The 13,191-nt window shown below is 49.2% G+C and overlaps 1 protein-coding gene across 3 annotated transcripts in view; it reads left to right on the top strand.

The window, feature by feature from the left end:
- Positions 1-13,191, top strand: part of SART3 (spliceosome associated factor 3, U4/U6 recycling protein) — a 33,523-nt gene that overhangs the window by 4,021 nt on the left and 16,311 nt on the right. For 2 of the 3 annotated variants that reach the window (XM_041003502.1, XM_041003501.1), the window contains exons 2-6: positions 2,441-2,567; positions 3,736-3,840; positions 6,727-6,911; positions 8,968-9,019; positions 10,063-10,187. In XM_041003502.1, the coding sequence (XP_040859436.1) occupies positions 2,441-2,567; positions 3,736-3,840; positions 6,727-6,911; positions 8,968-9,019; positions 10,063-10,187 (594 nt within the window). Of the gene's footprint in view, positions 1-2,440; positions 2,568-3,735; positions 3,841-6,726; positions 6,912-8,913; positions 9,020-10,062; positions 10,188-13,191 lie in introns of all 3 variants that reach the window. The other variant, XM_041003500.1, reaches the window with a different exon arrangement.

The raw sequence follows: 13,191 nt of genomic DNA, 5'->3' as shown, positions 1-13,191 counted from the left end.
ATTGTGGTTTGTAGGCTTTACTTTTCAAATATTGAACAGCCTTGAATCCCTGGAATTAAATTCTACTTGGTCAAATTGTATAATTCTTTTCATACATTAACTTTAGTTCTTTGAGTTTTCTCACCTCCCTCCGTGTTAAGCTGTAGTACACTTCATTTGCTTTGCTATATTTTCATTTTTATTCAGGTCTATGTATTTTGAAAAAAAAATTTTTTTTTTTTTTTTTAAAGATTTATTTTTATTATTTTTTCATTGGAAAGGCGGATATACAGAGAGGAGAGACAGAGAGGAAGATCTTCCATCCGATGATTCACTCCCCAAGTGAGCGCAACGGGCCGATACTATGCCGTTCCGAAGCCAGGAGCCTCTTCCGGGTCTCCCACACGGGTGCAGGTTCCCAAAGCTTTGGGCTGTCCTCGACTGCTTTCCCAGGCCACAGGCAGGGAGCTGGAAGGGAAGCGGGGCTGCCGGGATTAGAACCGGCGCCCATATGGGATCCCGGGCGTGCAAGGTGAGGACCTTTAACCACTTGCGCCACCGCGCCGGGCCCGAAAAAAAAATTTTAAAGATTTATTTCTTTAGTTATTTTTATTGGAAAGTCAGATAGGCAGAGAGGAGGAGAGACAGAGAGGAAGATCTCCCATCCGATATTCACGCCCCAAGTGAGCGCCGATCCGGAGCCAGGAACCAGAAGCTTCCTCCAGGTCTCCCACGCGGGTGCAGGGTCCCAAGGCTTTGGGCCGTCCTCGACTGCTTTCCCAGGCCACAAGCAGGGAGCTGGATGGGAAGTGGAGCTGCCGGGATTAGGACTGGCGCCCATATGGGATCCTGGCACGGCATGCGAAAGGCAAAGACTTCAGCCGCTGGGCCGACCATTTACACTTAAGATGATTATTAACAAGTTAGGTCTGAAATTTGCCATTTTTATTGTTTTCTGTTTCTCGTTTCATGGGCTGTTTGAGCAGTTTTTAGGATTCTGTTTTGTCTTGGTAAGCTGCTGTGATGGTTATTCTGGGTGTTACAGCGGACTTGACGTGGGGGAACTCTTCTGTACGCTTGCTTCCTAGGACTTCGGCCCCGCCCTTTTTTAATTCCCACTTAATTTAAATATCTTCCTGAAAATGTTTCAGCTGGCCTTCAATTATGCTTGTTTGCACATAACATACAGTTAAGAAAACTGGGGTCGGGGGCGTTAGCTGTGCTGACTCCCTGTGCCTGCTGTTGACTCCTGCTTCCTTCTTTGGGATGGCACGTTCTGTCTGTTTCTTTAAGGGGACCCTCTGTCTCAGGTGTGTGATCACTGTTCTGCAGCTACTGCGATTTGTTTAGTGTTTTGAAGGATTTCAAATGTGAAGATAAGCCTTTACCTGCACCAGTCCCTGGGCTTCAACAGCTGCCTCGCTGGTTTGTCCACTGAGGAGTTTTGTCTTTGTTCAGTAAAATAAAAGCTCTTGCGGTGTGCCTGGAGTGTGTTAAAGACCAATACTTGGTTAGGAAAGGTAACGTCCTCATCCTGTGGGTGAGGAAGTAAAATATGGAACAAGTTAACAGCTTGTCTAAGAGCACAGCTTTTGTTTGTTCCATTAGGATGACTCCTGTGTTTCTCTTCTGATAGGAGTTGTAACAAATTCGAGGGAGCCTCCTGCTTTGTATCTAATCAGCCTTATGGATTTGTATTTGTATTTATTTGTTTATCTATTTTTCTTAGAAAGACAGATTTACAAAGAGGAGAGAGAGAGAGAGAGACAAAAATCTTCTGCCTACTGATTCACTCCCTAAGTGGCTGCAATGGTGGAAGCTGAGCCTATTCGAAGCCAGGAGCCAGGAGCTTCTTTTGGGTCTCCCATGTGGGTAGGGTCCCAAGGCTTTGGCCTGTCTCCTTTTGCTTTCCCAGACCACAGACAGGGAGTTGGATGGGAAGTGGAACAGCTGGGATACTAATTGGCACTCACATGGGATGCTGGTGTGTGCAAGGTGAGGACTTAGCAACTAGGCTACTGTGACGGGCCCTGATTTGTATTTAAAAGGCAGAACAACAGAGACAGAGATCTTCCCTCTGCTCAGTCACTCCCTCTCATGCCCATCAAAGCGAGGAAAGGCCCAGGACAGAGGAATGAGGAACTCGGTCTGGGTCCCAGGTGCGTGCAGGGGTCAAATGCCGTTCCAAGCTGCCTCCCCCCGGCAGTGCAGGAAGCTGGGGTTGGAAGTTGGGCCGTAGGACTTAGCCAGGTGCTCCCGGCGAGGGAGGCAGTCAGCCGGGGCGTCCTCGCTGCCGCCTGTCTCTGTCTGAGGATGCATCTTGCATCATTGGTGTTGCCATTTCTGTGGCTCTCCCATGGGGCACGTTTGTCCTGTTTGTGACAGGTAGTGCCTTGTCACCAGTGGTTCTGTTATCTTGATGAGGACGTTTTAACTTCCACTTCCGTAATTCTGCTTTTAGCTGTCAATCAACGTCTACGACTATAACTGCCACGTGGATCTCATCCGGCTGCTGCGGCTGGAGGGGGAGCTGAGCAGAGTGAGGACGGCCCGCCAGAAGATGAGCGAGATCTTCCCCCTGACTGAAGGTACCGGGACTTGGAATGCCTTTTTATTGGAAACTTGGAGCACTTTAAGATTTATTTATTTTTATTGGGAAGTGAGATTTACAGAGAAGAGAGAGGAAGATCTTCCACCACTGGTTTACTTCCCAAGTGGTCACGATGGCCAGAGCTGAGCTGATCTGAAGCCAGGAGCCAGGTCTCCCACACGGATGCAGGGTCCCAAGGCCCCAGGCAGGACTCAGGAGCTTTTTGTGGGTCTCGTGTTGGTAGCCAGGGCCCAGGTACTTAGGCCATCCTCTGCTGCTTTCCCAGGCCATAAGCAGATTGGAAATGGATCAGCTGAAACATGAACTGGCACCCCGATGGGGTGCTGGTGTTGGAGGGGGCACGTTCTTAGCCAGGTCTTTAACTGGCTGGGAGAGCTTACATAAGTTACGTAAACATTCGAGCTGTGGTCTTTCCGATACAATGAGGACAGCAGTAGTTTGTTTTGCAGTGTGTGACCCTCCATGCTATGAGGCATGTATCACTCCTTAGGAAGATGCCATCATTGTTAATATTACTGTCACATACTTTATAGGACTGTGGCAAAGATTAAATGAGAAAATATATGCAGTACTTAGTAGACTATAAAATGCCTGCAGGTATAAGCTGTTATGATTTTTGATTTTTAAAGATTTATGTATTTTTATTGGAAAGTCAGATATACGGAGAGGAGGAGAGACAGAAAGAAAGATCTTCCGTCCAACGATTCACTCCCTAAGTGACTGCAATGGCCAGTATTGCACTGATCTGAAGCCGGGAGCCAGAAGCTCTTGTGGGTCTCCCATACAGATTCAGGGTGCCAAGGCTTTGGGCCGTCCTCGACTGCTTTCCCAGGCCACAAGCAGAGAGCTGGATGGGAAGTGGGGCTTCCGGGATCAGAGCTGGTAACCACATGGGATTCTGGCGACCATGTGGGATCCTGGCGCGTTCAAGGCAAAGACTTCAGCCACTAGGCCACCACACCAGGCCCAAGCTGTTACGATTTTAATGACTTGATTTTTTTTAAGGGGAGTTTTGAGTGGGTGTGAACTAGGCTAGGCTTTGTGAGCTGGGTGAAGCTGCTGGGTGCTGATGTCGCCTGCAGGCGGCTGCTTCTGCCCGCCCTGGGGGGAGGGGCAGTGAGGCAGGCTGTGCTGCTCTCTTCTAGAGCTCTGGCTGGAGTGGCTGCATGACGAGATCAACATGGCCCTGGACGGCCTGGACCGAGAGCATGTGTACGACCTCTTCGAGAAGGCCGTGAAGGATTACATGTGTGAGTCCCGGGCTGCGCTGGTCGGGTGGGGGCGCTTTGGTGTCAGATCAGTTTGCTGTGTGACTGGGCAAGGGTTGTGAGCACGGAAAGCTGTCGTCCAGCAGCTACAGACATGCAAGCGATGGTTCTCGTTGTCTTTGGGCTTCAGGCACGTGGTTGTAATATACAAGTGGGAAAAGTGCAGTTGAGGGGTGAGTACGCACAGGACCAGGTCATGAGGCGACAGCGGCGACAGCTGAGCCCTGTGCACTGCACAGAGGACCGTGATATTCCCAGCTGTAGTGTGTCACATGCATGACACCTGTGTCACACGTCTTGCTTCCCGATGGGAGCCGTGTTGGAAGGTGGCAGTTTTGGACCTCCACCTCTTGTGTGCTTGGTCGGGTCCCTCGGGCCTTCTGGGAGATCTGTCTGAGCCACTGAGAGCATGTGGTCATGCCCCCGAGCCTGAACAGTTTTTTAACACTACTTTCTTTTTCTCTCTCTTTTTTAGAAGATTTATTTATTTTTATCGGAAAGTCAGATATACAGAGGAGGAGAGACAGAGAGGAAGATCTTCTGTCCGTTGATTCACTCCCCAAGTGGCCACAATGGCCAGAGCTATGCCAATCTGAAGCCAGGAGCCAGGAACTTGTTCCGGGTCCCTTGTGTTGGTGCAGGGTCCCAGGACTTTGGGCCATCCTCCACTGCTTTCCCCAGGCCACAAGTAGGGAGCTGGATGGGAAGTGGGGCTGCCGGGACACAAATCGGCTCTTACATAGGATCCTGGCGTGTGCAAGGCGAGGACTTTAGTCACTGCTCTACCATACTGGGCCTGGGCCTGAACATTTGAAAATCAAGTCCTTTGTCTTTGAAGGAGTCTTGTGTGGGGACTGCGTACCTTTTCCTTGGCTGGAAAGCGAGCGACACACTCTGGTTTTGTTTGCCTGTTGTGGTCGATTTGAACTTGGTGCCCCTGAGCTGTGTGAAGTTCAAAATCTGCTTCATGCAGGCGGAATGTGAGGGTGTCCCCTCGCAACCCTGCTTTCCAACATCATTCTGGAAGCCATAATGAGGGGAGTAAGACAAGAAGACATTTGAGTCACTCAGTAATTGCATTCCTTGGTTTAGACCCTAGAGAGCTGAGAATTTGTATGTGCCCAGAAACTGCCACATGGATGTGGCAGCAACAGCTCTTTCATAATTGACCAAACTTGGGAGCAACTAAGATGGTGAGCAGGCAGATAGGTAGGGAAGCCCCTGGGACGTCTGCAGTGCAGTGTAGTTAAGTGCTGGAAAGCAGCGAGTTTCCCTACTGTTAAAAGACCTGGAGGAAATGTGACTGCGAGCTGTGGAGGAGCAGCGTGAAGGGCTACAGGCTGTGATTTCAGCTCTGTGACTGGAAAAGGTGGAGCTGTAGAGGCAGAAGACGGGGTTAGGAGGACTGCGAGGAGGCTCGGCAGGGGCTGCTCTGTGGGTCTGTCACGAGTGTACAGCGTCTGGAGAGAGCTCGCTGGGCTCTGGGTGGTGATGTGCCAGCCTGGCTTCCTTGTAACGAATGTACCGCTCCGGGATAGTGACAGTGGCCTAAGCGACGTCTCTGTATTTTCCACTCAACTTTACTGTGAATATGAAACTTTTCTAATTTTATTTTATTATTTACTAACTAAAAGGGTTTCATAGTATTTCTGCCTCTCTGTGACGTGCTGGGAGGAATATGATATGATGTACTGGAGTGTTAGCGAAGGCAGCCTTCTGTCGGGGGGCTTTGCCGCAGACCGTGTGGAAATGCCCTCACTTCACCGTGGTGGCCGAGAGCGTCGCGCCCAGCAGCCAACTAATTTCCACTTTTGCTTTGTAGCCCACTGGTGTCACCTCTGCGCGGCTAGAGAGCAGAGTAGCTAACAGACTGGCTCATTTTGAAGTGAAAAAGCAAGCCTCAGGAAAAGGCGTATATACTGCTTTACAAATTGACTTTTTTAACTTTTTAGTGTTTTTGTTTCAAAAAGCCTAGACTGTTGGCTTTTGCAGTTATTTTCAAATACTTGAAGTGTCTTGATAGGCAAAACGTGCACAGTAAGAACGAATCCGTTCAGATCATTGAGTTCATTGGTCTTGAACACACTGGGGTGTCTACATAAAAGGTTGAAAAAAAACAATCCAATGAAGTCATCTCCTTTTTGTTGAAATATTAAATAGAGACAAAGTATAGATAACTAATAACAAGGTTGGGGCATATATTAGCATTTTAGTGCAGCAAACTACCTCTGGCAGCTAAAGAGAAAAGGTATATCGTTCAGCTCACAGTTTTGGAGGTTCAGGCCCAGTGTCAGGTGACCCCACTGGTTCAGCCTGGGTGAGGATGGTGGAGGGCAGTGGTAAAGCACGTGGTGTGTCAGGAGGCCGAGAGGGGCCGGAGATGCCCGCCCTACCGACGTAAGGCCCTCCTGCCAGGCCCACTGCCCCTTCGCACAGCACCCCGCTGGGACCAGGCCCTTGCCTCCGTCCTTCAGGCAAACTGCAACGGAACTTTTAATTTCATTCTTGCATATTGATCTGAAAGCTTAAAAGTCTGTCAGGGTTTAAAAATTGAAAAATTCAAGGTTTAAAAATTTTTCCTGAACGATGACTCAGATTTGTAGATATTTTCATAGTGGTCTTTTACTAGGTCCCCGCAGTTTGAATAGATTTTGTGATGGTTAAAGCGCATGCCACTATGTGGCGAACACTGTGTCTACTCAGTAAGAGCTGGTTTGCTAGATACTCCTTGGAGCCCGCAGGTAGATGCCCAGGAGGCTTGGTGATGCACAAGTGAGTGCTTTTTTGGTGGGTACGTTTCTTGAGCATCAGTTGGGATATTTGGGTATTTTGTAATCCAAACTAATAGAAGATTTTTCTCCTTTTTAGGTCCCAACATTTGGCTAGAGTATGGCCAGTACTCAGTTGGTGGCATCGGTCAGAAAGGTGGCCTTGAGAAAGTGCGCTCCGTGTTTGAAAGGGCGCTCTCGTCCGTCGGCTTGCATGTGACCAAAGGGCTCGCGGTGTGGGAAGCCTACCGGGAGTTTGAGAATGCGATCGTGGAAGCTGCCCGGGTGAGTGAGCTGTGCCCGCCTCGGGGTGGGCAGGAGCTGCCCCGGAAGTCTTGTCTGCGAGGTGAGGGTGAGGGCCCACACAGGTCACGAAATGACCCTCACTGGTGCCTTCGCTGGCGAGCAGAAGATAAACAGAAGCGAGTAGACTTTGTGGAAGAGCAAGAATGATTTTTGTTTTAACTTTTTTTTTTTAACTTAAAAGCAGTTGATGCCATAAAGTTTTTTTTAATGATATTTAAAAATATGCTGCTTCATTTAAATAGTTCAGGTGAATGTCACTTGAAAAATTGTGCATTGGAACAGGCGTGATAGCATAGTGGCTAAAGTACTTACCTTACACGTGCTGGGATCCCATATGTGCGCTGGTTCATGTCCTGGTGGACCCCACTTCCATCCATTTCCCTACTGGTGGCCCTGGAAAGCAGTCAAGGACGGCCCAAAGCTTTGGGACCCTGCACCGCATGGGAGACCTGGAAGAAGCTCCTGGTTCCTGGCTTCAGAATGGCTCAGCTCTGTGGCAGCCACTTGAGGAGTGAACCAGCAGATGGAAGATCTTCCTTTCTGTCTCTCCTCCTCTCTGTAAATCTGCCTTTCCAATAAAAAGAAACGAATCTTTTTAAAAAAAAAAGAGGAAGAAAAATTGTGTATCATGTCCAGTTGTTCGTTTTAGGACATCTGACCCTGTGAAAATTGCTGCTTTTAGGCTGTGATTCATTGCAGCTGACTGTGTGTGTGCATCCATCTCCACTGTGTGTGTGCACTCGCACCAGCCTTGGTGGTTAGGCAGCTCGCTAGTAGACGGGCTGTTCTTAGTTAAGTAGCCCCAGGCTGCGGCAGCCTCACGGCCAGTCCGCTCAGCGCACTCTGATCTCACTGTCCTCACTGGGAGCCTGTAGACAGAGCCCAGGTGCTTGCTCCCTACAGAGAGCCTACCCCGGAAGTCAGTGTGAAGCAAGTGCCCTTACAAGACTTCATTTGTGTGACCCCTAGGTTCTGCCGCCTCAGTCATTTGGATGCATTTTGTTTGTATTTCTGCTCTCTCCAACATATACACTGCAGAGACAGAGGTAGTGGTTTTTGTTTGTTTTTTTTTTGTTTTTTTTTTGTTCTTTCCCCTAAGTTTTAGATTTTTTTTAAGTCAAAGATTTATTTATTTGAAAGGCAGAGTTACAGAGAGAAGGAGAGGGAGAGAGACAAGGGGGTTCTTCCATCCTCTATTTCACTCCCCAAATGGCCACAATGGCCAGAGCTGTACTGATCCAAAGCCAGGAGCCAGTAGCTTCTTCTGGGTCTCCTGTATGGATGCAGTCCCCAAGTCTTTGGGTTATTTTCCGCTGGTTTCCCAGGTGCGTTAGCAGGGAGCTGGATCGGAGCGTGGCTGGGACTCAAGCTGGTGCCTATATGGGATGCTGGTGCAGCAGGTGGCAGCTTTACATGCTGTACCACAGAGTTGGGCCTGTTAGTTTTTTTCTATTTTAAATTTTTTTTTAATTTGAAAGGCAGAATTTCTTTTTTGAAAATTTTATTTGAAAGGCAGAGTTACAGAGAGGAGAGAGACAAAGAGAAAAAAAGAGAGCTCTTCCACCTACTGGTTCTTTCCCCAGTGGCTGGAATGGCTAGAGCTAAATTGATCCAAAACCAGCAGCTCTTTCTGGGTCCCCCACGCGGGTGCAGGGTCAAGGTGCAGGATCCCAAGGCTTTGGGCTGTCCTCCACTGCTTTCCCAGTTCACAAGCAGAGAACTGGATGGGAAGTGGAGCAGCCAGGATATGAACCTATGCTCATATGGGATGCTGCTGCTTGCAGGTTGAGGATTAGCCAATTGAGGCATCACTCCTGGGCCCCCACATTTTTCTTTATATCTTCTCAACCTTTGGCAGGATCCAGTCATACCTAAGAGGTCATAGTCAGGTTTTGTTTTGAGCTTGAGCTGAAAATTTGTTGAGGTGCTTTTGAAGTAGAAGAGCAAGAGTTTGTCATTTACTGCCGATTTGCTTCTTTAGCCCGTGACTGGCTTCCTTTCCCCTTCTGACCGGGAACAAACCTTTGATTCACAGCTTGAAAAAGTCCACAGTCTCTTCCGGCGACAGCTGGCGATCCCACTCTATGGTAAGAGAAACAGCTCTCAGTGTGTTTCCTTTGCTTCGAGGTGTGTCCTGGGCCGGGTCCCCCCAGCAGCCCTTGGGGCCAGCAGGGCTGCTGCGCGCACCTTCGTGCTGGACAAAGCCTTCAGTAAGAACGCAGCTTGAGCTCTGAGTGCCCAGGGGGATAGGGAGGGTCCCAGGCGGGACTGGCTGCCCGACTGCTGTGAGACCTCTTCATCGGAAGGAGGGAGATGGCGTCTTGGGAGCTGATGGGGAAGCCTTCCTGAGTAATGTTCATGGCACGGGTGTTTTCTCTGAGGAGTAACTTCTGTGATGGAGTGGGCTTTCATTCCTCCTTCCGTGGGGTGATAAGGTTTGGAAGGATGGTTGTTTAGAAATGTTTATATTTGAATTTCTTGGGGCTTTTTGGATGAGTGTTTTTGGCAAGCTGAGCCTTTGTGGCTCTGCCCCGAGGACTTGGCATAGTGGGGGAGGAGTTTGGCACCTTCCTCTTGTCTGACTCAGGTGTGGTTGTGCAGTGAGTTCACCGGCAGTCTGTGAGCACTTCGCTTGACCCCAGGTGTTTTCTCTGCATTACATTGTTTATCTGGGGTCCATGTAATAAATGGTAAAAGGTCAAAATTGGATTGTGAGTGTGACCTTGACTCAGGCTGCCTGGGTTCAAAGCCTGGCTCTGCCATGCATTGTGGCCAAGCGATTTCACCTTCAGCCTCAGTTCCCACACTGCAGATGAGGGTCACGTGAGAAGCTCTCCTGAGGAGTTGTGGGAGTTAAGTGAGTTCATGGTGAGGCGGAATGGTGCCGATGGTTTCATTGATTCTTGATGAGTTAGCTGGTACAGTTGCCTGGGACATGATTTTAAAAAAACGTCCCAAGATCAGATTTCCAGACTCAGATCCCAGAACTCAGAGTTTGCTCAGGGGGAGCTGCCGTGGCCCAGGGCGAGGGAGGGGCTCGCAGCAGCTGAGTCGTGTGGCTGTGTCTCTCTGGGGGTTGATGCAGTGCGAGGGTGAGACCCACGGGGCCGGGCCGAATCTCTTTCCCTAGACATGGAGGCCACCTTTGCAGAGTATGAGGAGTGGTCGGAAGACCCCATCCCGGAGTCGGTGGTTCAGAGCTATCGCAAAGCTCTGCAGCAGTTGGAGAAATACAAGCCCTACGAGGAGGCGCTGGTGAGTGTTGGCTTCTCTCCCCGCTCGTCTGCTCGCGTTTCCCTGAGTCATAATTGCAAGCTGAGCATTATGTTTAAAGCCTGTTACTGTGAGCTATAGAGTGTTTAAGTGTATGCCTGCAGTTGGCATCGTGATAATGAACTGAATGTCCATGTACCCCACCACCCAGGCTGAGAAATTGCCAGTACCTTAGAAGTCTCCTTTGTGCCCCTGTCCGATTGCTTCCTCCTCCCTCTCGTGAGAGGTAATCACTTTCCTGACTTTTGTGATAATTGCTCCCTTGCCTTTCCTTACAGTTTTATATCCAGTGAACATAATCTTAATGAATATATGTTGAATACATTGATATTGCTTGCGTTTGTGCTAGTAAATACTGGGACCATACAGGTGATTTCTTTAGTTTAACGTGTCTGAGGGATTTGTTCGTGTTGCGGGTACTCCCAGCTTGCCTGTTGTCCCTGCTGCGGAGCTGTGTGGGATACCACACTGCCCATGGGCTTGCTGCTGCGTGCTGCCAGGGCCGAGCAGTGTTGTTCTGACCCTTCTTGGTACAAGAGAGAGGTTTCCCTGAAGTAGATAACTTGGGGATGAAGTTGCCGGGGTGTGGCTTGTTGCTAAGGAGTGGTCAGTGCTTCACCCCGAGAGCTGTCCACTCCGAGAGCCCTCACTGCGCGTGTCTGAGCGCTGACAGGCTTAGCCAATCCGGTGAGGTGGAAGCTGCAGTTTTAATTTGCATTTGTGTGTTTGCTGATGAAATAGAGCATCTCTTCACTTGATGGGTTATGTGGATCTGCTTTTTGTGCAATCTTTGGATCGTTGTTTTTTTCTTTTCATTTGTTTCTTTTCCAGTTGATTCTTGGGACTCGGCGCCTTACGCCTCTTGTTTGGTTGTATGTATTGCATCACCATTTCCCCCCGCTGCCCAGATCTGTGGTGGTCTTCTTTTTAAAATAGTCTCCTTTGCTGACTAGAATAGCTCTTCATTTGCTCTTCCCTGGCCTGTCACCCCGTGATTTACGTGCTTACTTGGGAAACCTTTGCGCAGAGGGCCTTAATATTCTCAGTTCTGTTCTCGGCTGAACAGTCTGTTGTTTCATTTTCCTACCCACAAGACAAGTTGCTGTGCCTCTGATTCTGGCAGTCCTGCCCTTCCCTCCCTAGTGGCCCTACCCCTTCACAGGCTGGCGGCTGTCTCAGGGCCAGTCTTGTTCCTGACGTGTATGGAACCATCCCAGCGACTGTAGTTCCTTGAGTAGACTTGAGTTTGGATTATAGAAGTCCCATCCACCTTGTGGGAGCTTTGGTTTTGTGTCTGTTTTTACAGATTTATTTATTTTTATTTGAAAGTCATATTTACAGAGAGAAGGAAAGACAGAGAGAAAGATCTTCCATCCACTGGATCACTCCCCAAGTAGCCACAGTGGCTGGATCTGAGCTGATCCGAAGCCAGGAGCTTCTTCCAGGTCTCCCATGCAGGTGCAGGGTCCCAAGGCTTTGGGCCGTCCTCAGCTGCCTTTCCATGTCACAAGCAGTTAGCTGGAAGGGAAGTGGAGCAGCTGGGGTACGAACCGATGCTCATATGGGATCCTGGTGCTTGCAAGGCAAGGACTTTAGCCACTAGGCTACCATACTGGGCCTGTTATTTTATTTTAAGATATGTTTTTATTGGTAAGGCAGATTTACAGAGATAGATAGATATATCTTTATCTGCTTCTATCCGATTTGGCTCAATCCCCAAAAATCTGTAACAGCTGGAGCTGAGTCAATCTGAAGCCAGGAACTTGTACCATGTCTCCCATGTAGATGCAGGAACCCAAGGGCTTGAGCCATCCTCAGCTGCTCTCCTGGTGTGTGAGTAAGTAGCTGGGTCTGCAGTGGGGCAGTCCAGGCACAAAGAGGGCTGCCACTTGCTTTGCTCCTCGCTGCTTCTTGTGTCTTGGCCCTTTCATTGGGAGTCACTTTTCTTTTGCTTAAAGCCTATGCCTGTTTTCCATGCCGGGGACTGGCTGATGACAGCAGTTCTTTTCTGGTCTGTCGGCAAAGGTCTTTGGGCTGCTCGGAAGCTGCGTTTTCAGGACGTAGCATTCCAGACTGACAGAGTCTGGCAGTTCTGCCTTCTGTGGGTGCCACTGGGAAGGAAGGCAGCGTTGTGCCTCTTGCTGTTTTGAAGGTGGTGGCAGTGGATTCTCTGGCTCTTGTTTGGGTTCCTGTTCTAGGATTTCATGGCAGTTAGCTCCAGGTGGGGTGTCTTTGTATGTATTGGTCGCTCTTGCTTTGGGGTTTCTCACCTGGGCTTCCGGTGTGTGTCTAGACATGCTGAGTCACAGCGCTGACCCTCGAGTTTGAATTCCAGCTCTGCTGCTGCTAGCTTAGCTTGGTCTTCATCTTACCCTCCCGTCTCAGTTGCTGCAAATCCAGGATGGCGAGGGTGTTGAAGGCTGTCCCAGAGGAGGGCTAGGAAGACCAAAGTTCACTTTTTCACATCACTCGCTACCTTCCCTTCACTTAGATTTTGTCTTTGGTACACCTTATTTCTTTGCCAGTTTTTGGTGATTTTTAAGAGATTGTGTCAGAGATGAATTAGTGGAGAACATGAAAGGTCACGCAGAACTGAATTTTTATTTTTATAGCAGGGCGGCCATCATCTTGCAGGATGATACATTGAAACAAAGAAAGAGTTTTTCTATTTTTATAAAAACATGGTGCAAGTGGTGGGGAAGCAGGTGGAGCACAGAACAGCTGAGTTTTCACAAGGTCAGCGTGGCCCTTTACAGTTCCAAGCGAAGGATAAGTAAGTAGCTCTTGTGGGAAGAAGGAATGGGGCAGCGTTCCAAAGGACAACAGAATGTCAGACTCTGGGGTCAGGTCCTTGCATGACTCCAGGCCTGTGCACAGCCTTGGTGTACACGGCGTGTCCTCTGCTTTACGTCTCTCTTGGCATGTCTGCCAGGTATCCGCATCAGGTTGTTCATGTGTGTAGCCCATCTATTTTGGTAGTTTTCAG

This window comes from Ochotona curzoniae, unplaced genomic scaffold, assembly GCF_017591425.1.
Source record: "Ochotona curzoniae isolate NIBS_2020 unplaced genomic scaffold, NIBS_Ocur_1.0 scaffold_274, whole genome shotgun sequence".
Lineage (NCBI taxonomy): Eukaryota > Metazoa > Chordata > Mammalia > Lagomorpha > Ochotonidae > Ochotona > Ochotona curzoniae.
The sequence above is the reverse complement of the archived record's forward strand: the minus strand, read 5'-3'. Positions and strand labels throughout refer to the sequence as shown.